This window comes from Globicephala melas, chromosome 2 (assembly GCF_963455315.2).
Source record: "Globicephala melas chromosome 2, mGloMel1.2, whole genome shotgun sequence".
NCBI lineage: Eukaryota > Metazoa > Chordata > Mammalia > Artiodactyla > Delphinidae > Globicephala > Globicephala melas.
Window position 1 is genome coordinate 137225757 of NC_083315.2, and position 27713 is coordinate 137253469.

Consider the following 27713-nt stretch of genomic DNA (forward strand, 5'->3'; position numbering starts at 1 on the left):
TGGAATCTAAAAGGTACAAATGAACTTATTTACAAAACAGAAGTAGAGGCACAGATGTAGAAAACAAACCTATGGTTATCAGGGGATAAGGGAGGGAGGCATAAATATACATACTACTATATATAAAATAGATAACTAATAAGAACCTACTGTGTAGCACAGGGAACTCTACTCAGTACTCTGTAATGGCCTATATGGGAAAAAGAATCTAAAGAAAAAAAAGAGTGGATATATATATATATATATATATATATATATATATATGTATAACTGATTCACTTTGCTGTACATCTGAAACTAACACAACATTGTAAATCAACTCTACTTCAATTTAAAAAGAAGGAATAGTGGGGGCTTCCCTGGTGGTGCAGTGGTTAAGAATCCGCCTGCCAATGCAAGGGACACGGGTTCGAGCCCTGGCCTGGGAAGATCCCACATGCCGTGGAGCAACTAAGCCCGTGCGCCACAACTACTGAGCCTGAGCTCTAGAGCCCGCAAGCCACAACTACTGAGGCTGCGTGCCACAACTACTGAAGCCTGCATGCCTAGAGCCTGTGCTCCACAACAAGAGAAGCCACGACAATGAGAAGCCTGCGCACTGCAATGAAGAGTAGCCCCCGCTCACTGCAGCTAAAGAAAGCGCACGCGCAGCAACGAAGACCCAACACAGCCAAAAAAAAATAAAATAAATAAATGTATCAGAATATACCGCATTTTTTAAAAAAAAAAAGAAAGAAAAAAGAAGGAATAGTGGAAGGTAAGGTAGAAAAAGGTTGGAATTAGATTGTATCAGGTTGAAGAATTTGAACTTTCTTCAGTTGTCATTGGAATATTCACACTCTTACGAATTCCTTTCATTTTTGATTAGCACTGTTTTATAATTTGGAGGTAAGACATCTTTGTATTTATTTCATACTGCTTAGTAGAACATTTAGCAAGTACAGTGAAGGAATGAATCATAGAATTGTATAGAAAAAAATGATGTTAGATATCATCTCCAGCAACATCCTTATTTTTAGAGACAAAGAAATGGAGGCCCCAAAGGATTATGATATATTGAAGTCATATAATGTAATGAATTAGACTCGTATCTAAAGGTAGGAACAAAAAGATATGAAGAATAATTTAAAATTCTTTGATAAGGATAAAAAAGAATTTTAAAAACAAGTTTGAAAGGTCAAGAAAATGGTATTATTTCCACAAAAAAAGTTAATTAAATTAAAATGGGCATGCTGTAATCTGCTTTACTTGCTAATCTGGAAAGTTAATTTACATACAGTTTGATAGCCATTTTCATTTTTTGATTAGTTTCAGGAAGGAATCTAGGAAGAATATGTAAATTTGTTTAATTCAGTCATATTATCACCACCTCTTTTTTTTTTTTAAATATTTATTTATTTGGCTGTGCCCAGTCTTAGTTGCTGCACGCGGGATCTTTTCGTTGTGGCATGTGGGGTCTTTAGTTGCAGCATGTGGGATCTAGTTCCCTGACCAGGGATTGAACCCGGGCCCCCTTGGGAGCGCAGAGTCTTAACTGCTAGACCACCAGGGAAGTAAGTCCCCATCACCACCTCTTTGATAATTCACAACTTCCTTCTCTGTACATGTGCTGTAGCATGGAGGAGAAGCAGCAGAACATAAAACAAACAACCAAAAAAAAATGCTATTTTTATGTTGTTTGCAACTCTGTTTATTTTGATTACTATTTAAATTTATGTTTGTTGTTTTTTTTAAAATCCAACAGATGAAGTAGGTGGTCAGAAATAGATATCAAAATAGCAAAGGATGAAAAGAGAAAATGTCAAATGATGAAGAAATGCCAGGGATAAGAGTACAAAGCAGCATAGGAGGAGAAATGAGAAAGCAATATATTCTATATTCATAGATTTTTGGCCCTTACAGCTGGTGCTTTTTTCAAACTGTGTAGGATGCAGTATTAGATTTCAAAGTCACTTTAAAGGAGGAAGTCTACCATCAAGCCTTCTTAGTTATTTATCTGAATTCATTGACTAGGTAGACTTACCATGAGATATCTAAAAGGATGCCCATTAAATTCAGTTCTTCTCTATTCTTTCTTATGAGGCTTTTCAACGTTATAAAATCTTAAAAAGGTTAAAATTAAAATAGATTGTCTGAGAAGCTCAATTTTTCAAAAATTTTTGACTGTAAGCTTCAGGCTTGTAATTTATTGTTTCTATTGAAAAATTTAAACTGTGTATTAAGAACATAATATAACCTTCTGCCACCTAGTGTTAATATTTGAATTACTTCTTTAAAAGTTTCCAGGAAGTGCCTTTGTTAAGTACTGATAATTTTATAGCATTCTACTTAGCTTCATTTATATAGAAACTTTGTTTTATCTCTAGTTTTTTATAATATGTAGTTCTTGTTGTGATTATTTTATGTGATGTTTAGATAATAAACAATAGTGAATTTAACAAATTAGAAATTTCTTCAGTTGTACAGCTGCTTTATGTCTCATCTGAAAATATTTTTCTAAGTTCCCTTTCCCCTATAATTTAGGAAATTTAGGAAATTGTATTGATGAATGGACAAGGTGATACAACTGACTAGGTAGGGAGTGGTTGTTCAAATCCTCTTTCCAGATGCCCCTAAAAAGTTTTTAAGCTGATAAAAACACTTTTAGGGGAACAGACTCATAAATGGAGTGGTTTCTGTAATTGAAATGATTATCATTAAGTCGTCTTTTTTTTTTCTTTCTTTTTCACATCTTTATTAGAGTATAATTGCTTTACAATGTTGTGTTAGTTTCTCCTGTACAACAAAGTGAATCAGCTATATGTAGACATATATCCCCATAGCCCCTCCCTCTTGAGCCTCCCTCTCACCCTCCCTATCACATCCCTCTAGGTCTTCACAAAACATCCAACTGATCTCCCTGTGCTATGCAGCAGCTTCCCACTAGCCATCCACTTTACATTTGGCAGTGTATATATAATGCCACTCTCTAACTTCATCCTGGCTTCCCTTCCCCCACTGTGTCCTCAAGTCCGTTCTCTACGTCTTCATCTTTATTCATGCCCTGTCACTAGGTTCATCAGTACTGCTTTTTAAGATTCCATATATATGTGTTAGCATACAGTATTTGTTTTTCTTTTTTTTTTTTTGGTATTTGTTTTTCTTTTTCTGACTTACTTCACTCTGTATGACAGACTCTAGGTCCATCGATCTCACTATAAATAACTCAATTTCATTCCTTTTTATGGCTGAGTAATATTCCATTGTATATATGTGCCACATCTTCTTTATCCATTCAAACGTTGATAGACATTTAGGTTGCTTCCATGTCCTGACTATTTTAAGTAGTCCTGCAGTGAACATTGTGGAGCATGTGTCTTTTTGAATTATGGTTTTCTCAGGGTATATGCCCAGTAGTGGCATTGTTGGGTCATGTGATACTTCTATTTTTCATTTTTTAAAGAACCTCCATACTGTTCTCCATAGTGGCTGTATCAATTTACATTCCCACCAACAGTTCAAGAGGGTTCCCTTTTCTCCACACCCTCTCCAGAATTTGTTGTTTGTACATTTTTTGCTGATGGCCATTCTGACCAATGTGAGGTGATACCTCATTGTGGTTTTGATTTGTATTTCTCTAATGATTAGTGATGTTGAGGATCTTTTCATGTATTTGTTGGCTATCTGTATTTCTTCGTTGGAGAAATGTCTATATAGGTCTTCTGCCCATTTTTTTTTAAATAAAATTTATTTATTTATTTATTTATTTATTTATATTTTTGGCTGCATTGGGTCTTCGTTGCTGTGTGCGGGCTTTCTCTAGTTGTGGCAAGTGGGATCTACTCTTTGTTGCGGTGTGCAGCTTCTCATTGTGGTGGCTTCTCTTTGTTTTGGAGCATGGGCTTTAGATGCGTGGGCTTCAGTAGTTGTGGCACTCGGGCTCCATAGCTGTGGCTTGCAGGCTCTAGAGCACAGGCTCAGTAGTTGTGGTGCACGGGCTTAGTTGCTCTGTGGCATGTGGCATCCTCCTGGACCAGGGCTCGAACCCATGTCCCCTGCATTGGCAGGCAGCTTCTTAACCACTGCACCAGCAGGGAAGTCCCTTCTGCCCATTTTTGGACTGGGTTGTTTGGTTTTTTTGTTATTGAGCTGAATGAGTTGCTTATATATTTTGGAGATTAATCTTTGTCAATTGCTTCATTTGCAAATATTTTCTCCCATTCTGAGGGTTGTCTTTCTGTCTTGTTTATGGTTTCCTTTGCTGTGCAAAAGCTTTTAAGTTTCATTAGGTCTCATTTGTTTATTATTGTTTCCATTACTCTAAGGGGTGGGTCAAAAAGGATCTTGCTGTGATTTATGTCATAGACTGTTCTGCCTAAGTTTTCCTCTAAGAGTTTTACAGTGTCTGGCCTTCCATTTAGGTCTTTAATCCATTTTGAGTTTATTTTTGTGTATGGTGTTAGGGAGGTTTTTTTTTTTTTGGCTTTTAATCTTTGTTTTCCAGTTTTTGTTTTTGTTTTTTAATTGGGGTATAGTTGTTTTACAATGTTGTGTTAGTTTCTACTGTACAGCAAAGTGAAGTAGAGTTCCCTGTGCTATACAGCAGGTTCTTTTTTTAAAATTAAATTTATTTTTTATACAGCAGGTTCTTATTAGTTATCTATTTTATACATATTAGTGTATATATGTCAATTCCAATCTCCCAATTCATCCCAGCTCCCACCCCCAGCTTTCCCCCGTTGGTGTCCATACACTGTTCTCTACATCTGTGTCTTTCTTTCTGCCTTGCAAACCGGTTCATCTGTACCATTTTTCTACATTCCAGATACATGCCTTAATAGATGATATTTGTTTTTCTGTTTCTGACTTACTTCACTCTGTGTGACAGTCTCTAGGTCCATCCACGTCTCTACAAATGACCCAATTTTGTTCCTTTTAGTGGCTGAATTGTATTCCACTGTATATATGTACCACATCTTCTTTATCCATTCATCTGTTGATGGACATTTAGGTTGCTTCCATGATCTGACTGTTGTAAATAGTGCTTCAATGAACATTGGGATTGCACGTGTTTTTTTGAATTATGGTTTTCTCTGGGTATATGCCCAGTAGTGGGATTGCAGAGTCATATGGTAATTCTATTTTTTGTTTCTTAAGGATCCTCCATAGTGTTCTCCATAGTGCTGTGTCAGTTTACATTCCCACCAACAGTGCAAGAGGGTTCCCTTTCTCCACTCCCTCTCCAGAAATTGTTGTTTGTAGATTTTCTTATGATGCCCATTCTAACTGGTGTGAGGTGATACCTCATTGTAGTTCTGATTTGCATTTCTCTAATGATTAGTGATGTTGAGCAGCTTTTCATGTGCTCTTGGCCATCTGTATGTCTTCTTTGGAGAAATGTCTATTTAGGTTTTCCACCCATTTTTTTTATTGGGTTGTGTGTTTTTTTTTAATATTGAGCTGCATGAGCTGCTTGTATATTTTGGAGATTAATCCTTTGACAGTTGATTCGTTTGCAATTATTTTCTCCCATTCTGAGGGTTGTCTTTTTGACTTGTTTATGGTTTCCTTTGCTGTGCAAAAGCTTTTAAGTTTCATTAGGTCCCATTTATTTTTGTTTTTATTTCCATTACTCTAGGAGGTGGGTCAAAAAAGGTCTTGCTGTGATTTATGTCGAAGAGTGTTCTTCCTGTGTTTTCCTGTAAGAGTTTTATAGTGTCCGGTCTTCCATTTAGGTCTTTAATCCATTTTGAGTTTATTTTTGTGTATGGTGTTAGGGAGTGTTCTAATTTCATTCTTTTACATGTAGCTGTCCAGTTTTCCCAGCACCACTTATTGAAGAGATTGTCTTTTCTCCATTGTATATTCTTACCTCCTTTGTTATAGATTAGTTGACCATAGGTGCATGGGTTTACCTCTGAGCTTTCTATTCTGTTCCATTGATCTCTGTTTCTCTTTTTGTGCCAGTACCATATTGTCTTGATTACTGTAGCTTTGTAGTATAGTCTTAATCAAGGGAGCTTGATTTCTCCATCCCTGTTTTTCTTTCTCAAGATTGCTTTGGCTATTTGAGGTCTTTTGTGTTTCCATACAAATTGTAAAATTTCTTGTTCTAGTTCTGTGAAAAATGCCATTGGTAATTTGATAGGGATTGCATTGAACCTGTATATTGCTTTGGGTAGTATAGTCATTTTCACAATATTGATTCTTCTAATCCAGGAGCATGGTATAGCTCTCCATCTGTTTATGTCATCTTTGATTTCTTTCATCAGTGTTTCATAATTTTCTGAGTACAGGTCTTTTGCCTCCTTAGGTAGGTTTATTCCTCGGTATTTTATTCTTTTCATTGCTATGGTAAATGGGATTGCTTCCTTAATTTCTCTTTCTGAACTTTTGTTGTTAGTGTACAGGAATGCAGCAGATTTTTGTACATTAATTTTGTATCCTGCAACCTTACCGAATTCATTGATTAGTTCTAGTAGTGTTCTGGTGGCATCTTTAGGATTTTCTATGTATAGTGACATATCATCAGCAAACAGTGACAGTTTTACTTCTTCTTTTCCAATTTGTATTCCTTTTTTTTCTTTTTCTTCTCTGATTGCCGTAGTTAGAACTTCCAATACTATGTTGAATAATAGTGGCGAGAGTGGACATCCTTGTCTTTTCCTGATCTTAGAGGAAATGCTTTCAGTGTTTCATCATTGAGAATGATGTTAGCTGTGGGTTTGTTGTAGATGGCTTTTTTTATGTTGAGGTATGTTCCCTCTGTGCACACTTTCTGGAGAGGTTTTTCATAAATGGGTGTTGAATTTTATCAGAAGGTTTTTCTGTATCTATTAAGATGATCATATGGTTTTTATTCTTTAATTTGTTAATACAGTGTATCACATTGATTGTTTCACATATATTGAAGAATCCTTGCATCCCTGGGATAAATCCCACTTGATCCTGGTGTATGATCTTTTTAACGTGTTGTTGGATTCTGTTTGCTAGTATTCTGTTGAGGATTTTTGCATCTATGTTCGTCAGTGACATTGGTAGGTAATTTTCATTTTTTGTGATATCTTTGTTTGGTTTTGTTATCAGGGTGATCATGGCCTCGTAGAATGAGTTTGGGAGTGTTCCTCCCTCTGCAATTTTTTGGAAGAGTTTAAGAAGAACAGGTGTTAACTCTTCTCTAAATGTTTGATAGAGTTCGCCTGTGAAGCCATCTGGTTCTGGACTTTGGTTTGTTGGAAGATTTTTAATTACAGTTTCAATTTCGTTTCCTGTGATTGGTCTGTTTATATTTTCTAAGTCTTCCTGGTTCAATATTGGAAAGTTGTACCTTTCTAAGAATTTGTCCATTTCTTCCAGGTTGTCCATTTTATTGGTATATAGTTGCTTGTAATAGTCTCTTATGATCCTTTATGTTTCTGTGGTTTCAGTTGTAATCTCCATTTTTATTTCTAATTTTATTGATTTGAATCCTCTCCCTTTTTTTCTTGATGAGTCTGCCTAAAGGTTTATCAGTTTTGTTTATCTTCTCAAAGAACCAATTTAGTTTTACTGATCTTTGCAATTGTTTCCTTCGTTTCTATTTTATTTATATCTGCTTTGATCTTTATGATTTATTTCCTTTGGGCTTTCTTTGTTCTTTTTCTAGTTGCATTAGTTGTAAGGTTAGATTGTTTATTTGAGATTTTTCTTATTTCCTGAGGTGAGCTTGAATTGTTATAAACTTCACTCTTAGAACTGCTTTTCCTGTGTCCTACAGGTTTTGTATCCTCGTGTTTTCATTGTCATTTGTTTCTAGGTATTTGTTAATTTCTCCTGTGATTTCTTCAGTGATCTCTTGGTTATTTAGCAGTGCACTTTTATCCTCCATGTATTTGTGTTTTTTAAAGTTTTTTTTCCTGTAATTGATTTCTAATCTCATAGCGTTGTGGCTGGAAAAGATGCTTGATATGATTTCAGTTTTCTGAAATTTTCCAAGGCTTCATTTGTGACCCAAGATGTGATCTTCTCTGGAGAACGTTCCATGTGCACTTGAGAAGAAGGGGTATTCTTCTGCTTTCGGGTGGAATGTCCTAAAAATATCAATTAAGTCTATCTGGTCTATTGTGTCATGTGTTTGTTTATTTATCTTCTGTCTGGATGATCTGTCTATTGGTGTAAGTGGGGTGTTAAAAGTCCCCACTATTTTTGTGTTACTGTCGATTTCTCCTTTTATGGCTGTTAGCATTTGCCTTATGTATTGAGGTGCTCCTATGTTGTGTGCAGAAATATTTATAATTGTTAGGTTTTTTTCTTGGATTGATCCATTGATCATTATGTAGTGTCCTTCCTTATCTCTTGTAACAGTCTTTATAGTCCATTTTATCTGATGTGAGTATTGCTACTCCAGCTTTCTTGTGATTTCCATTTGCATGGAATATCTTTTTCCATCCCCTCCCTTTCAGTCTGTATGTGTCCCTAGGTCTGAAGTGGGTTTCTTGTATACAATGTATATAAGTGTCTTGTTTTAGTATCCATTCAGCCAGTCTGTGTCTTTTGGTTGGAGCATTTAATCCATTTACATTCAAGGTGATTATCAATATGTATGTTCCTGTTACCATTTTCTTAATTGATTTGAGTTTGTTTTTGTGGGTCTTTTTCTTCTGTTGTGTTTCCCGCTTAGAGAAGTTCCTTTAGCATTTGTTGTAGAGCTGGTTTGGTGGTGCTGAATTCTCTTAGCTTTTGCTTGTCTGTAAAGCTTTTGATTTCTCCGCTGAATCTGAATGAGATCCTTGCAGGGTAGAGTAATCTTGGTTGTAGGTGTTTCCCTTTCATCACTTCAAATATATCCTGCCACTCCCTTCTGGCCTGTAGAGTTTCTGCTGAGAAATCAGTTGATAACCTTATGAGGATTCCCTTGTATGTTATTTTTTGCTTTCCTGTTGCTGCTTTTAATATTTTTTCTTCGAATTTAATGGTCGTTAGTTTGATTAATATGTGTCTTGGTGTGTTTCTCCTAGGGTTTATCTTGTATGGGAATCTCTGTGTTTCCTGGGCTTGCATGACTATTTCCTTTCCCATGTTAGTGAAGTTTTCAAGTATAATCTTTTCAAATATTTTCTCATTTGACTTCTGATTCTTATTTTGTCATTTGACTTTCCATGAATTTATGTAAATTAAATTAGAACCATGTAAATCATCACATGTGATTCTTCTAATGCATGTTGAATATGTTATTCACCTTTGAAGTTTAGCTCCTATAGATCTGTGAGCCACTGTATGAATTGCTACTGGAAAAAATAACTGTGAATTAACTGAGTAAATATGCCTTCACTAATACGATTATATAATTTCAGAGTGCTTTGCAATTTCAAAGCACATCATCTCATTTGATTCTTGACCACAGTCCTGGGAGATAAGCAGGGCAAGTTTTATTGTTTACTGTATTATTTTGTTTTATGTTATTATCACATCCATTTTACAGGTGGGGAAACTGCAGCAAAGTCACTTGCTTCAGGCTATATGTCTTATAGGCAGCAGAATTAGGATGTCACCTTCTGGCTGATCTCTCAACTGTTTGTTTTTCCTATTTTCTCTTAAGGATCAATTACATGTCCAGCCATTGGGCAGTAGGGGGTGGGGATGGGAGGAAGGAGTTGTTTTTCATTTATTTTATCTTTTTATTCCAAAGCATTTCTACCAAGATAAAAATTTATCCAAAACAGATAAATGTGTTACTGTCTACTTTCCAAGTTGCTGGTTGCTAGGGCACCTATGCCTAATTTAGTAGCTTTTAAAATTTCCAAATATATGCTGGGTGGGAAAGGGAAGAAAGACTGTTACATCCTTTATTTATTTATTTTCTTGGCGGCCTCATGCAGCACGTGAGATCTTAGTTCCCCAACCAGGGATCGAACCTGCACCCCCTGCATTGGAAGCACAGAGTCTTAACCACTGGACCACCAGGGAAGTCCCTAACTGTTACATCTTGTAGAACAAAGGTAAATCCAAGTGGAGTTGTGTCTTTTCAAACAGTGAATTTTCCAGGGTTAGTTATAAACTAAGCATGATTTAATCGTGTACTACTGCAGCTGCAGTATCATAGAATTGAAAAGTGTTATCCATACAGGTTATGCACATAGAATAAGCTCTTGCTGATCTCTAGCTAGGACTGCAGTGTCCTGCAAAGGTGTTAAAATGCTTACTTAGGTTGTTTCTGGCATTTCTGTGATTAGCTCATGATTCAGTACATCTGGTGGTTTGGACCTAGAAATCTGAGTGAAGCAAAATTTATTGTGGAAGGAGGCAGAATATTTTCTGTATTGTAGTACTGAGAAGGTAGATAGTTAGCTGCTTCTTATCCTGAAGAAAATGACAAATGGTCAGCCAGGTGGGTGTCCTTGCTCATCAAAGACTTTTAGTTTATATAGTCCTATAGTGTAGAAGTGATTTGTATATAAAAGAAGGATTTACTGTGACAAAGATTTCTCAGAAATAAGAATTTTAGAAATTTTAAAGAATTTATTTTATGTTACTAATTATACTGTATGAAAAATCTTATTGCCATATAGATTATGAAAAGCTCCTTATGCTTCTGATATATAAAAGTAACATTGAAGGCTATTTTCTTAGAGCATATTACAAAAAGATTTTATTTTTATGTTTAAGCTTTGACATACTTTAAAAATAAGTTGCTTAAAATGGTTTAGAGATCTGAATATAAGACTTGATACCATAAAACTCCTAGAAGAGAACATAGGCAAAACATTTTTGGATATAAATTGTAGCAATATTTTCTTAGATCAGTCTCCCAAAGCAAAGAAATAAAAGCAAAAATAAACAGGGACTACCCTGGTGGTGTGGTGTTTAAGAATCTGCCTGCCAATGCAGGGGACATGGGTTTGAGCCCTGGTCTGGGAAGATCCCACATGCCACGGAGCACCTAAACCCGTGCACCACAACTGCTGAGCCTGCATTCCACAACTACTGAGCCTGCACTCCAGAGCCCGCGAGCCACAGCTACTGAGCCAGCGTGCCAAAACTACTGAAGCCCACGTGCCTAGAGCCCGTGCTCTGCAAAAAGGGAAGCCACCGCAATGAGAAGCCCGCTCACTGCAACGAAGAGTAGCCCCTGCTCACTGCAACTAGAGAAAGCCCGTGTACAGCAACAAAGACACAATGCAACCAAAAATAAAATAATAAATAAATAATTTATTTTTTAAAAAAGCAAAAATAAACAAATGGGACCTAATCAAACTTAAAAGATTTTGCACAGGAAAGAAAACTGTCAACAAAACGAAAAGACAACTTATGGAATGGTAGAAAAAATTTGCAAATGGTGCAACCGACAAGGGGTTGATTTCCAAAATATACAAACAGCTCATATAACTCAATATCAGAAAAAAAAAAACCACAATCAAAAAATGGGCAGAAGACCTAAATAGACATTTCTCCAAAGAAGACATACAGATGGCCAATAGGCGCATGAAATGATGCTCAATGTGGCTAATCATTAGAGAAGAGCAAGTCAAAAATACAATGAAGTGTCATCTCACACAGGTCAGAATGGCTATCATCAAAAAGTCTACAAATAGTAAATGCTGGAGAGGTTGTGGAGAAAAGGGAACCCTCATACACTGTTGGGAATGTAAGTTGCAACCACTGTGGAAAATAATATGGGGGTTCCTTAAAAAACTAAAAATAGAGCTACCATACGATCCAGCAATCCCACTCCTAGGCATATATCCAGAAAACATGAAAACAGTAATTTGAAAAAGATACATATACCCTAGTGTTCATAGCAGCATTATTTTCATTAGCCAAGACATGGAAACAACCCAAATGCCCATCAACAGACGATTGGTTTAAGATGTGTGTATACACACACACACACAGATACAGACACACACACACACACACACAACAATATTACTCAGCCATAAAAAAAGAATGAAAATGCCATTTTCAGCAACATGGATGGACCTAGAGAATGTCATACTAAGTGAAGTAAGCCAGACAGGGAAAGGCAGGTATTATATGATATCACTTATACATGGAATTAAAAAAAATACAAACGAATCTATAGACAAAACAGAAACAGAGTCACAGACATAGAAAACCATACTTATGGTTACCAAAGGGGAAAGGGAGGGGGGGAAGGGATAAATTAGTAGTATGGGATTAACAGATACAAACTACATAAAATAGATAAGCAACAAGGATTTACTGTATAACATAGGAAACAGTATTCAATATCTTATAATAACTTATAATGGAAAATAATCTGAAAAAAATATATAACTGACTCACTTTAGTGAACACCTGAAATTAACAGAATATTGTAAATCAACTATACTTCAATAAAAAAATAAGTTGCTTAGAAAAAGATAATGAATTTAATGAAGAGTTATCTTCTAATCAAGCTTGATTCCACTTGAAATTAATTAGTAAAAGGGTTCCTGTTTATCAGAAAGGGTATGTTTTAAAATGTTTATTTGTAAAACGGATAGAAATATAAAAAGTAGAATGTATTAGAAAACATGTTTAGTCATTAAGGTGTCATAAATCGTTCATGTAAGAAGTATTCAGCTTCATTTTTTTTGTCACTTAGTATATAAAGCTTTCCTTTCTATTTCTTATTTATGACATTATTTAATAAGTATGCCATGTTGGGATTGTTTTCATTGTGTTCATCTTAAAACTATTTGTTTTGGTGAGTCCTTTATTTTTTTCCTTTTTTTCTTGTCCATTTGTTTCATAGCTAAAGCAAGTCTTAACTATTATATTAGAGTAGAAATGGAAAATATGAGCTGATAGAAGGGTTTTCAGATCAAAAACTTATTTTACAACCTCTTTAAGATATGACAAATGCAGAAATAGAATTATGTTAAAGTGGAATAAAATTCAGAAACAGCATGTAAGAGGTAGTCATTATGTTTGTTTTGGAAGGAGAGTGAAAGTAGATCTGGGAAGACTTTTGCAAGAACTGATACCTAAGTAGGGTGTAAAGAATGACTAGATATTTGCCAAACTGTTAGGAGGAGAAAGACATTCTAGTAGAAAGAAAAGCATACGTGAAGGCTCAGAAGCCTGACCCAGAAGATTGTGTTTCAGGAATTACAAGTTCTTAGTTATTGTTATAATAGAAAATATCGGGGGTGGGGTAGGGCAGGGAGGAGAGACATTAGGAAATGAGATTGGAGAAATAATCAAGCCAGATTAAGGGTCTTCTGTGTCCTGCTGCTGTGTCCTGCTGAAGAGTTGGAATTTTATTATATAGCTGATGGGAAACTAATTAAAGGATGTTAAGCAGAGAAGTGACATGATGAAATACTCCTACAGAAAGATTACTGTTACAGTACTGTGTAGATGTCGGGGATCTGGGTGGTGTAGGTAGAGCAGCTGAAGGCAAGGGAGTAGTTTATTGATCATGAATATTTATGGGAAGTTTAACTTCAAACATATTTAGGTAATATCATGAGGTATAAGAAAATGAGGTTGTCTATCTTTTTTTCTACTTTAAAAGTAAATTAAAAAATTTTAAACCTCACTATTTTAGAGTTTTCATAAAAAGCCACAATTTATACATTGACTGGTTATCTACAAGTAGTCTAACTTACTGTAAGAGAGTTTGTATAAACACATACTACAGGTTTTTTTCTTTATATACTTTGGGGCTACTTTTCAGGTGTATGCAAGTTTATTAAATCTTCTTAGAGGATTGCCCCTCTTATTAGTGTGTAGATTCCCTCTCTATTCCTATTCATAATGGCTTGTTTATTTATTTATTTATTTATTTGGCTGTGCTGGGTCTTCCTTGTGGCACATGGGATCTAGTTCCCCGACCAGGGATTGAACCCAGGACCCCTGTATTAGGAGCGTGGAGTCTTAACTGCTGGACCACCAGGGAAGTCTATAAATAGTGGGTATGTTTTATTTATTTATTAATTTATTATTTTTAATACATTTATTTGGTTTTGGCTGCGCTGGGTCTTTGTTGGTACGTGTGGGCTTTCTCTAGTTGCGGCAAGCAGGGGCTACTCTTTGTTGTGGTGCGCAGGATTCTTATTGTGGTGGCTTCTCTTGTTGTGGAGCACGGGCTCTAGGCATGTGGGCTTAAGTAGTTGTGGCACGTGGGCTTCAGTAGTTGTGGCTCGCAGACTCTAGAGCGCAGGCTCAGTAGTTGTGGTATGAGGACTCAGCAGTTGTGCACGGGTTTAGTTGCTATGCGGCATGTGGGATCTTCCTGGCCCAGGGCTTGAACCCATGTTCCCTGCATTGGCAGGCAGATTCTTAACCACTGTGTCACCAGGGAAGCCCCAATGGGTGTGTTTTAAATTTATAAATACATTATTAGCAGTGCATTAAACCAGCTTTCTTTCTTGTCTGTAGTTGCATTTTATGTGAGATTTTTAAAAATTCCTTTATTTTCATGTTTCCTGTGTGGTTTTAATTTATATCATTTGTAAATAGAATATTTATTACCTTTGTTGAGGTTTGGAAGAAATTTACACAATTACTTATGTGTAAATTACTATACAATTTATTACTATACATGTAAACCTAACTATTCTTAAGCTGTTACTCTTTACTTACAGATTTTACTTATGAATACAGTAATTTTTATGTAAAATAAGAATCATTTTCTCTTAATGTTCAGTTAACTCAGAAGTTTAATTAAAATTCTAACTACAAATTTAAAACTCTGATTCTTTAAAGCGCATCAGACTCCTAGAAAGCTGATTTATACATCTAACAAAATCTGCCTAGAAGTCCAACAATTTTAAGTGGAATAAATCTGACAAAAATTAAGTAAATCAAGTGTTCTTAAGTGGTTTGAACATTTAAAAAAGGAAATTATTATATACAACACAGTTCATTAGTTACAGAACCTATGTATATATCCATATAATCACCGTTTATACAAAAGTATCACTACTGGTTTCAGTTTACAGTTGACTCTTGAACAACGCAGGGGTTAGGGGTGCCGACCCTCCAGGAGTTGAAAATCCTTGTGTAACTTTACAGTCAACCCATTGTATCAAAGTTTTCTAATCTGTGGATTCAAGAAACTGCAGATGGTGTAGTACTGTAACATACACTCATGGAAAAAAAAATCCATGTATAAACGGACCTGTGCATTCAAACCCATGTTGTTCAAAGGTCAGGTGTACTTCTTGTAAGGTTAAACTCACTCGCTTTCCAAGGTAGACAGAATTACAGTCTTAGTCTATCTGGAACTGAGTTAATAGCTTGGGGTTCTTGACTGGATATCTGGGAAGGGGACATGAGACTTGGGAATACTTTTCCTGTTGGATATGTTTGTTAGCTCTTTCAATTCCATTCTTTTCCCTTCTCTACTCTGCTCTATACCCTGGGAAACTGACTTGTGTGGACTATATCAGTGGCTCCTGCATCTTTTGGTTTCTGGGTTGTAGTGGGGGTGGGCAGTGGCCAGCCTCAGCAGGAAATTAGAGAGTGGGAGGGGAATGAGACAAAGGTATTTATTTCCATACTGGGTTAGCATATGCTGGCTCTGCCCTTCAACAAAAAGTCACCGCTCTTCAAGACAGTCCTTTCTTAAACCATTCTCTCTTTTTTGGGTTCTTAGAGCCACACTTGTTTCTCTTGCCTAGAGTGGCAATGCCTCTGCTGGTACTCTGGGTTATTGAGCTATCCCCTATATTTCTCTACTTTGTCACTTCTGGAAATAGTCCTTTTGTAAATAAACCTTCCTCAGGTTATCCTAAGAAGAGTATGCCATCTCTTTTTAGTTGGAATCCTGTTATATGATCCAAAACCTAAGCCAGTGTAGTCATATCTTTCTTGCTACATTAGTAGGGCTTTCTGAACTCATGCTTTTCACATGGGACTTAACTAATTGTAACATCCCCCTTTTCTTGGTCCTGCCATTCATTGTCTCTCTCTGAGATGATGAATCTCTTAAGCTTTACCTAAAGCTTTTCTTTCATGTCAGTGGAAGTGATACTTTTTAAAAAATGTGTAATTTCCAGTCTATTTCATATAAATAAAATCAAACAATATGTGGCATGTGGCCTTTTGTGTTTGGTTTCTTTCACTTAGCATAATATTTTCAAGGTTCATCACATTGTAGTATATATCGTTTCTTTTTATGGCCAGTAATATTCCATTGTATGGGTCTTCCACAATTTGTATATATATTCATTTATTGAGGGACATTGGGTTGTTCCTGCCTTTTGGATATTGTGAATTGTGTTAAGCATGCCTGTACATGTACTTATTTTGGTACTTTTCAGTTCTTTTGGGTACATACTGAGAATTGGAATTGTGGGGTCTTATAATTCTATATTTAACTTTTTGAGGAACTACCAAACTGTTTTCCACAGCAGCTGAACCATTTTTCATTCTCATCAGTGGTGTACAAGGGTTCTAATCACTAATTATCTGAACATCTTTTGTGTTGGCAGCCATTTGTATATTTTTTGGGGAGAAATGTCTATTCAAATCCTTGGCCCATTTTTTAGTTGGGTTTTTTGCCTTTTTGTTATTGAGTTCTAAGAGTTCTTTATATTCTGGATACTAGGCTTTTATCAGATAGATGATTTGCAGATATTTCTCCCATTCTCTATGTTATCTTTCCACTTTTTTGATAATGTCCTTTGATGCACAAAGTTTTAAAATTTTGATGAAGTCCAATTTACTATTTTTTCTTTTGTTGCTCATGCTTTTGGTGTCATGTATTGATATAAGAATCCATTGCCAAGTCCAAGATTGTGAAGATTTACCCTTATCTTTTCTTCTAAAAGTTTTATGGTTTTAGTGCATATATATAGTGCATATTTTTTAGTTTATTGATCCATTTTGAGTTATTTTTTATATATGGTGTGAGTCAAACTTCATTCTTTTCCATGTGGATATCCAGTTGTCTCAGCACAATTTGTTGAAGAGACTATTCTTTCCCTATTGAATGGTGGTGTCACTGTTGTTGTGAATTAGTCAGTCATAGATGTATGGCTTTATTTCTGAACTCTTAATTCTGTTGCATTGAGTTATATCTCCATCCTTATGCTAGTACCACACTATTTTGATTACTGTGGCTTTTATAGTAAGTTTTCAAATTGGGAACTGTCAGTCTTCCAACTTTGTTCTTCTTTTTCAAGGTTGTCTTGGCTGATTGAGGCCTCTTTGTAATTCCATATGAATTTGAGGATCACTTTTTCCATTTCTACAAAAAATGCTGTTGTAATTTTAAAAATGAGTTGAATTTGTAGATTGCTTTGGGTAGTATTGTTGTCTTAACAATATTAAATCTTTTAATCCATTAACATGGAATATTTTTCTATTTACAGTATTTAGGCCTTTAATTTATCTCAGCAATGTTTGTAGTTTTCAAAGTACAAGTCTTTCACCTCCTTGGTCAAATTTATTTTCAGGTATTTTATGCTTTCTGATGCTATTGTAAATGGAATTATTTTCTTAATTTCTTTCTTGGAACATTTTTTGCTAGTGTATAGAAATACAGTTGATTTTTGTGTGTTGATCTTGTATCCTGCAGCTTTGCTGAATTTATTTGTTACCTCCAGTGACCTTTTTGTGACTTCTTTGGAATTTTCTAAATATAGGATCATGTATTCTGTGAATAGAGTTAGTTTTACCTCTTTTCCAATTTTGATACCTTTTATTTCGTTTCCTTGCCCAATTGCTTTTGTTAGAACTTCCAGTACAGTGTTCAACAGCAATGGCGAAGGCAGGCATCCGTGTCTTTGTTCTTGATATTAGCAGAAAAGCTTTCAGTCTTTCACCATTGAGTATGATGTCAGCTGTTGTTTTTTCATAAATGCTCTTAATCATGTTAAGGAAGATTCCCTTCTATTTCTAGTTCTCTGAGTGTTTTTTTTTTTAACAGTTTTAATATTTATTTATTTATTTAGGCTGCACTGGATCTTATTTGCAGCACGCAGTATCTTTTTTTTTTTAGTTGTGGCATGCAGGCTTCTTAGTTGCGGCATGCGAACTCTTAGTTGTGGCATGCGTGTGGGATCTAGTTACTCGACCAGGTATCGAACCTGGGTTCCCTGCATTGGGAGTGCAGAGTCTTACCCACTGGACCACCAGAAAGTCCCATCTCTGAGTGTTTTTATTATGAAAAGGTGTTGGAGTTTCTCAAATGCTTTTTCTGTGTCATTTGAGACAGTCACTTTTTTTTTTCCTTTGTATTACATCATATTGATTTTCCTATGATGAACCACCCTTGTATTCATGGGATAATTCCCACTTGGTCATGGTATATAATTCTTTCAATATGCTGTTGAACTTGTTTTGCTAATATTTTGTTGGAGGTTTTTACATCTATATTGATAAGAGATATTGCTCAGTAATTTCCTTGTGATATCATTGTTTGGCTTTGATATTGGTAATATTGGCCTTATAGAATGAGTTAGAAAGTATTTCTCCCTCTTCTATTTTTGGAAGATTTTGGAAAGGATTGGTTTTAATTCTCCTTTAAATATTTGGTGGAATTCACCAATGATGCTATCTGGTTCTGGACTTTTACTTGTTGGGAGTTTTTGATTACTGGTACAATTCTTACTTGTTATAGGTCTGTTGAGATTTTCTGTTTTTTATTGGATCAGTTTAGATAATTTGTGTTTCCAGGAATTGTCCATATATCTAGGTTATCTAATTTGTTGGCATACAGTTGTTCATAGTTATTTTTTAGTTATTTGCATCTTTTGTCTTTCTTCTTGGTCAGTCTAGCTAAAGGTTTGTCAATTTTGCTAATCTTTTCAAAGTACTAACTTTGGCTTTCGTTGACTCTGTTGTTTTTTTGTTCTTTGGTTCATTTATGTTCATGCTAATCATTATTATTTCTTTCCTTTTACTAGCTTTGGATTTAGTTTATTCTTCTTTTTCTAATTTCTTAAGGTGTAACATTAGGTTATTGATTTGAGGGGTTTTTAATATAAGCATTAACTGCTATAAATCTCCCTCTAAGCACTGCCTTCTTTGTATCTCATGAATTTTGTGTGTTCTGTTTCACTCATCACTAAGTATTTCCTAATTTCCCTTTTCATATCTTCTTTGACCCATTGCTTCTTAGTGTATGTTGTTTAATTTCCACATATTCATGAATTTTCCAGTTTCCTTCTTCAGTTGATTTCTAGCTTCATTACATTGTGGTTAGAGAGGTTTCTTTGCATGATTTCAGTCTTTTAAGATTTATGGAGACTTGTTTTGTGACCTAACATATGCTCTATCCTATCATTTTAAAAAATGTATTTTCTTTCCCTAGCTTTTCCTTCCAGGTTTTAGTTGGTCTATTGTATTTCTCAACTGTAATCTTTTCCTCCAGATAAAGATGAGTGCCCCGTGTCAGTCCTTCAGTCAGTCCAGTCAGGCCCCTAGACAGAATAGAACAGACAAACACAATAATTTGTTTATAATATCTACCCTTCTTCCTCTGAAAACCGGGACCACGGCCCCACACAGGGAAGGTAGGCTGCTGAGCTGGGGAAGGTGTGGGGCAAGGGCAAGTAAAAATTCCACAAAGCTTTCCTACCATTTGAAAGTTGCCGTTTTCCTGATTCAGCTGTCTCTTGGTTGCTGTAAACCTTTAGCTACTTTCCAGAGTTCTGACAAAGTTGGTTCTGACAGTTTTACTTGTTTTCAGTGTTTCTGTGGAGGGATGGGAGCTTGGAGCTGCCTCCATCATTTTCTAATATCCTGGCCCCTCATTTACTTTTATAATTTGTTTATGTCTCCTTGACCACCATTATGTAATAATAGTTTTGTTCATGTTTCTCTTATCCTCACCTGGTAGGCAGAGGTGACAGTGTCTGTTACCTGAGGCAAACTTGACTTCCCTGATTCTTGAGTTGCTCTTTATAAACTGAAGATACTCTGCTTTCCTCCCCTCTTTTCTCCCCCCTTGGTTATTATGAAGAGCAAAGAAGAAAATGAACATGAAAGTATTTTTGTAAAATTAATCTAATTATATAATCTGTTGATGTGGAACCTTATCAATGCTTATTTTCTTTTTGTAATTGAAATATGAGTCATCAAGAACCATTAAGTAGAAGTAAGTTAAACTGGGAGTTCTGTGAATCTGTTCTCTGTTCCACATATTTTGTCAGCAGATTATAGTTACAGCAGAACATGCATATTTTTTGGATCACTGCAGACTAAAATGCCCTTGAGCAAAGAAAGAAAAGGAAGCAAACTAGGGAAAAACTTACATTACTAAACTTTTTTCAATCTTTTGTAATCAAATTTGAGTTTAATGAACATTTCCAGTTACCTAGAATATTAAAGCATAGACTGATTAAAAATCTGTACTCCGTGTCTTAGAGAGCATTCTTAATCTTCTGTTTTCTTTATATTTATATAAATTTCCATTTTTCTGACACAAGACTCAAAGACACTGTCAACCATTTGAAAATATTATCTTCTTAAAGGAAAACACAGTAGGAATGAGGAGATGGGCTATAGACATATTTGTATAAAATCAACTTTGCTCTCTGATTATAGTATATTACTTCTTTTTGTTATTTAAAATATTCCTTGTATACAGGTGAAAGGTATGATGTACTTTATGGAAAAAATATATCCTTATGTTTCTTTTAAGTTCTACTTAATGTACTGTCTGTTATCATTAGGCAATGTTAAAACATCCTTATCATATAATTACTGCAGTACTTTAATGTTTGATACTTTATGGTCTTGATAATTTTATAAAATGTTATTTTATGTAGAAATACAGAATTATTTCATAGATATTCTTTACCATAGTCAGCCTCTGAATATTTATAATGTATGTTAGGTGATTTGTCATCCTTTTGCAGGACTTCCCTCAGCTATGCTATATAGTTAATTAAATATTTGAGTTTCATATATATTCACTTGTAACACATTGACAGACATTTCAGTGTACTCCATTACATGGGAAACATTGATTTGAGCATGCTATGCTATTTTAAAAATATTAAATGTGAGAGCTTTAGTTTCCTGTTTAGGTAATATCTAAAATGTTTGCCCAAATTAGCCAACATGTGACCATTTTTTTAAGTTTGCAGGATATATTAATTTATACCAGAATAAAAGCTGATTTCCTCCTGATTCCTTAAGAATTGCAAAATCCCCTAAGAATTACAAAACTACAAATTGTCTAAATTCTGGTAAGCCAGGAACTTCAGTTTTGGTTTCTAGAACTAATAATTTTCTATGAGAAATTACCTCTGGTTTTCTGGCTTGTACTGAGAACCATTTTATTGTCCTAACTATTCATAGAAAAATAAGTAATGAGAACTCAAGGAATTTTCATGCAAACATAGCTATTAAGGAGTGTTAAGTCTTTGTTCACTGTGAGGAAATAAATGTTTAGAAAATTCTTACTGTAAATATGATTATAACAGTTTCCCAAAGCCAATAAAATAAATATTTGGTCACCTAATGGAAAACTCAAGTCATTTCAATTAAGCAGCTAATGTGAAGATAAGAATCAGAGTTTCAAAGCTACTAAGTACCACTTAATAGCATCCTGTAGGCTCAAGTGCTTTTCACTCATCAAGTCTCAGCAGTGTACTTTCTTTTTCAAGGTAACATTCTTTAGGAGTAAGGATATTTCCTAAACTATAGCCTCCTACTATGTTTAGAAATGTTTTCTGAGATATAGGCAGCATTTCCATTTTTTTAAAAAAAAATCCATTTTCTGAGTCTATAATGTATCCTGAAAAACTTATTATTATGTAAGAGAAGAGTCAGATACTTTGACAATGTTTAGAGATGTTTCCCAAGAAAAAGATAGAGGATCTATTTTTTTTTTTTACTTGACATATAATTGACTTGTAATATTATATTTGTTTCAACTGTACAACATAGCGATTTGATATATTTATAGATTATACTGCATATAAAGTTATTATAAAATATTGACTATATTCCCTGTGCTGTACATTACATCCTTGTAACTTATTTATTTTATACCTAGTACTTTGTACCTCTTAATTTCCTTCACCTATCTTGCCCCTCCCCCTCCCCATCTCCCCTTTGGTAACCACTGACTTGTTCTCTGTATCTGTGAGTCTCCTTCTGTTTTGTTATATTCATTCATTTTTTTATTTTTTAGATTCCACATATGGGTGAAAACATAGTATTTGTCTTTCTCTTTCTGACTTATCTCACTAAGCATAATACCCTCCAGATCCATCCATGTTGTAAATGTCAAAATTTCATTCTTTTTTATGGCTAATATTCCATTGTGTGTGTGTATATACACACACCACATTTTCTTTATCCATTCATCTGTTGATGGACATTAGGTTGCTTCTGTATCTTAATTACTGTAAATAATGTTGCTATGAATATTGGGCTGCGTATATCTTTTCAAATTAGTGTTTTCGTTTCTTCAGATATATACCCAGGATCAAAATTGCTGAATCATATGGTGGTTCTATTTTTAATTTTTTGAGGAACCTCCATACTGTTTTCCACAGTGGCTGTACCAATTAGAGGATCTTCATTCAGAATTCTGATAATATGTATATTTCTCATTTTTATTTAGAATAAATTTGGACACAAAATGGATTTTTTATAAGAAACACTTTACAACATGGGCCTGAATAAATCTTTGGTCATAACCACAGGACAAGAAGGGGAGAGGTCATTGGGGCACTTTCTAAAATTTCTTTATAAGCACATACTTTATTCTTTATGAATCAAGAACACGTAAGTATTTTTAGTGTTTTAATTATATTGTTTCAGTATATGACATTTACATACAAAGAGAATCTGATTTTGGTAATTCATCATGACATCCCAATTATAAAATTTGGTGGGTTATCTTGTAGTCCTTATCTTGTTTTACCTCTCTGCTAAACTACTCTCATATTCCTCAAACTGTGTCTTTCCTTTGCTTTATCACCTACTTCCTTTTAGTTTTCTTTCTGTCTGACTTCTTCTAAATCCTTTTTGTCCATCTCTTCTTCCTCTGCTAAAGTTGTTGCTGTATAAGGTCTTTCCTTGACCTTTAGTCTCATTCACTGTTAAGTACCTACTATGTACTAGACTCTGTCCTAGGTACTTTTTTGTGTATTGTTCCTGATAATTTATAACAACTCTGAACAGCCACATTAACTTTCCTGAGTCCACTACTAAGCGGGTAAAGAAGATATAACACCAAATGTTTGACTCTAAAGCTATATATGATAATAGTTTTCAAACCTTTAAAAGAAACTGAATAGTTAAAACAATTCTTACTAGGACCCCAAAATATAAAACAGATGAGAACAGAACTGCTCTGTTAGATTGGGGGTGACAGGTCCAGTGTGGGCATCCTCCCCATTCTGCCCTCACTGTGCCCTTAAATGAACTTACTCAGAACCCAAGGTCTCTGGGAAAACCAGTTAAAAAGGTACAGTGATTGGTACTAATTCTTAAGCCCTTATTTATTTTGTTTTAAACTTAGATTTCCAACTGGATTCTGAACATTTCTATCTTTCTACCTGCATGTCTGACATGTACTTCAGTTCCTTATGTCCCAAAATGGAGCTTATCTTCGTGAAACCTGTTCTAACTATTGTGCATTCTGTTGTGGTGAAACTTAGCCCAGCCAATCTTCTGTGCCAGAGACTTGGGTAAAGAGTTCTTCTTGCTTCTGTCTCACATATAATTAAGCCAGTTAAGGTCCTGGGGGTCATAGCCCCTAGAGGCACTCATAATAATTTACTTTGCTTCCTTTTTCACTCTTTCTTTCTTCAATCTTTTTCATATAAAGGTTCCTAAAATTCAGGTCAGAATGCAATACTCACTTACTAACATTTTTTATGTGTCCTGATTATCTAATTAAAAAAAAGTTCAAAGCATACAAGGCCCTTCAGATTTGACACTTAGAATACACTATGTTCTCTCAGGCATCTAGCCATTGTATATTCTTTTATATCCCTCCTGCCTCTCTATCTACCTGCAAGTGATTGTTGTCCCTTATGTATCAAGTTACGCATTATGTTTTCTGCAAACACTCTCCTGACTTCTCAAGGCTTCCAGTTCTCTTATATTTAAAAAATCATCTTTCTTTACACTAGACTTTGATCTCCTTGGGAACAGAGACTGTCTTCTATCAACTAGCACAATACTCGTACATAGTTAAGTGTTCAAGGTATGTTCATTGAATAAATAGATTCTTTCCAAGAAAATAAAAGTTCTTAAGCTATCTGGGTGTCCCCTGCTGTATCTGTCCCTGTCCCCCTCCCCCCCACCAATTCATCTGTTCACAAAGTATTTATTGAATTGATATTATGTACCCAACCTTTAGGCACTAGGATACAGAGATAAGCAAGAATGTCATTAGTGTTAAGTCCACCTAGGTTTCTAACCAGAAACCTGGGCATCACCCTAGTTCAGTTGTTCCTAAGTGTGTTCCCCAGATTAGCATCATCTGGGAATTTGGAGGTGGGGTGGGACCCAGCAATCTTGTTTTTTTTTTTTATAAGGAGTCCATTTTCTTAATACAGTTATCAAATGTAGGATATCCCAAAATTTTAAGCTTTAATAACTTTAGTGGACTGAATGCTACAAGCATATAAAAAGCATCATTGTTATTTTAATTTCTTTTTTTAATTTTTTTTGCGGTACGCAGGCCTTTTACTGTTGTGGCCTCTCCCGTTGCGGAGCACAGGCTCCGGACGCGCAGGCTCAGCGGCCATGGCTCACGGGCCCAGCCGCTCCACGGCATGTGGGATCTTCCCGGACCGGGGCACGAACCCGTATCCCCTGCATCGGCAGGTGAACTCTCAACCACTGCGCCATCAGGGAAGCCCCTTAATTTCTTTTACCTTAACTTTGTGATTTTTTAAATATAAATTTATTTATTTATTTTTGGCTGTATTTGGTCTTTGTTGCTGTGCGTGGGCTTTCCCTAGTTGCGGTGAGCGGGGGCTCCTCTTTGTTGCGGTGCACGTGCTTCTCATTGCGGTGGCTTCTCTTTGTTGCAGAGCATGGGCTCTAGGCACGGGGGCTCAGCAGTTGTGGCTTGTGGGCTGTAGAGCGCAGGCTCAGTAGTTGTGGCACGTGGGCTTAGTTGCTCCGTGGCATGTGGGATCTTCCCTGACCAGGGCTTGAACCCGTGTCCCCTGCATTGGCAGGCAGATTCTTAACCATTACGCCACCAGGGTTTTTTTTTTTAATTGAAGTGTAATTGACCTACAACATTATGTTCCTGGTGTACAACATAGTGATTTGATATTTCTATACATTACAAAATGATCACCACAATAAGTCTTGTTATCATCTATGACCATGCAAAGATATTACATTATTATTGACTATATTCTCTACATTGAACATTTCTTACCCGTGACTTGTTTATTTTTTAACTGGAAATGTGTACTTTTTAATCTCCCTCACCTATTTCCTCATCCCCTCACCCCTCTCCCCTCTGGCAGCCACCTGTTTGTTCTCTGTATATAGGACTCTGTTGTCTGTTTCTGTTCTGTTTTGTTAGTTCATTTGTTTTGTTTTTTTAGATTCTACATATATGTGAAATCTTTCTTTCTTTCTTTCTCTGCCTGACTTATTTCACTTAGCATATTACCCTCTAGGCCCATTCATATTGTCGCAAATGGCAAGATTTCTTTCTTTTTTTTTATGATTCCACACACACACACCCCCCACATCTTTTTAATCCATTAATCTATTGATAGGCACTTAGGTTGCTTCCATTATCTTGGTTGCTGTAAATATGCAATTGCATATTGTTCCTATGCAGTGAACATAGGGGTGCAGATATCTTTTCAAATTAGTGTTTTTATTTTCCTTGGATAAATACCCAGGAGTGGAATTGCTGGATTATATGATAGTTCTAGTTTTAATTTTTTTGAGGAACCTCCATACTGTTTTCCATAGTGGCTGCACCAATTTACATTCCCACCAACAGTGCAAGAGGGTTCCTTTTTCGCCACGTTCTCGCCAACACTTGATATTTGTTGTCTTTTTGATAATAACCTTTCTGAGTGATGTGAGGTGATATCTCATTGTGGTTTTGATTTGCATTTCCTTGATAATTAGTGATGCTGAAGTACTTTTTGTGTGGCTGTTAGCCATCTGTATGTCTTCCTTGGAAAAATGTCTATTCAAGTCCTCTGCCCATTTTTTAATGGGGATGTTTGTTTTTTTGATGTTGAGTTATATGACTTATTTGTATATTTTAGATATTAACCCCTTATTGGATTTATTGTTTACAAATATCTTCTCCCATTCAGTAGACAGCTTTTTCGTTTTGTTGGTAGTTTCCTTCTCTGTGCAAAAACTTTTTAGTTTGGTGTAGTCCCATTTGTTTATTTTTGCTTTTATTTCCCTTTCCTGAGGAGACATAACCCCCAAAAAATGTTTTCTTCTAGGAGTTTTATGGTTTCAGGTCTTACATTTGAGACTTTAATCTCTTTTGAGCTTATTTTTGAATATGGTGTGAGAATGTAGTCCAGTTTGATTATTTTGCATGTAGCTGTCTAGTTTCCCCAATGCTATTTATTGAAGAGGCTGTCTTTTCCCCATTGTATATTCTTGCCTCCTTTGTCATAGATTAATTGTCCATATAAGTGTGGGTTCATTTGTGGACTTTCTATTCTGTTCCATTCACTTATGTGTCTGTTTTTGTACCAGCACCATACTTTTTTTTCTTTTTTTTTTGATGATAGTAGCTTTGTAGTATAGTTCAAAATCAGGGAATGTGATATGTCCAGCTTTGTTCTTCTTTCTCAAGATTGTTTTGGCTATTTGGGGTGTTTTGTGTTTTCAGTTTTGTTTATCTTTTCAGAGAACCAGCTCGTAGTTTCATTGATCTTTTCTATTGCTTTCTTAGTCTCTATTTTATTTATCTCCAGTCTGATCTTCATTATTTCTTTCCTTCTACTATCTTTGGATTTTGTTTGTTCTTTTTCTAGTTTCTTTAGTTGTAAGGTTAGATTGTTTGAGATTTTTCTTGTTTCCTGAGGTAGGCTTATATTGCTATAAATTTCCTTCTTAGAACTGCTTTTGCTGCATTCCATAGGTTTTGGATTGTTGTGTTTCCATTTTCTTTTGTCTTCTGGTATTTAAAATTTTTCTCTTTATTTTCTTCAGTGACACACTGGTTGTTTAGCATATTGTTTAGCCTCTACATCTTTCTTTTTGCAGTCTTTTTCTTGTAGTTGATTTCTAGTATCATACTGTTGTGGTTGGGAAAGATGCATTATATAATTTAAGTCTTCTTAAGTGTAGTGAGACTTGTTTTATGGCCATCATGTGATCTATCCTGGAGAATATTTCATGTGCACTTGAAAAGAATATGTATTCTACTTTTGAATGGAATGTTACATTCCATTCAATATAAAGTCCTTCTTGTATAATGTGTCATTTAAGGCCAGTGTTTCCTTATCAATTTTCTGTCTGGATGATCTGTCCATTGATGTTAGTGGGGTGTTGAAGTCCTCTACTATTATTGTGTTACCATCAATTTCTCCCTTTATGTTTGTTAATATTTGCTTTATGTATTTAGGTGTTCTTATTTTGGAACACCTAATATTTGTAACACCTAATATTTACAACTGTTATATATTCTGGTTGGATCTATCCCTTTATCACTATGTAATGTCATTCTTTGTCTCTTGTTATAGTCTTTGTACTAAAGTCTATTTTGTCTCATATAAGTATTGTTACACACACACACACACACATATATGAATGATTATTTTAAGTTGATGATCTTTTAAGTTCCAACACATCCTAACAACCCTGTATTTTTACTC

The 27713-nt window shown here is 35.3% G+C and overlaps 1 protein-coding gene across 3 annotated transcripts in view; it reads left to right on the forward strand.

The window, feature by feature from the left end:
- Positions 1–27713, forward strand: part of MNAT1 (MNAT1 component of CDK activating kinase) — a 215379-nt gene that overhangs the window by 168107 nt on the left and 19559 nt on the right. Inside the window, exon 8 of one of the 3 annotated variants that reach the window (XM_070044973.1) lies at positions 13792–13880. The exons of the other annotated variants lie outside the window; for them this stretch is intronic. Within the exon in view, the coding sequence (XP_069901074.1) occupies positions 13792–13810 (19 nt within the window). The 3' untranslated portion in view covers positions 13811–13880. Of the gene's footprint in view, positions 1–13791; positions 13881–27713 lie in introns of those variants that run through there. 3 annotated transcript variants of the gene reach the window in all.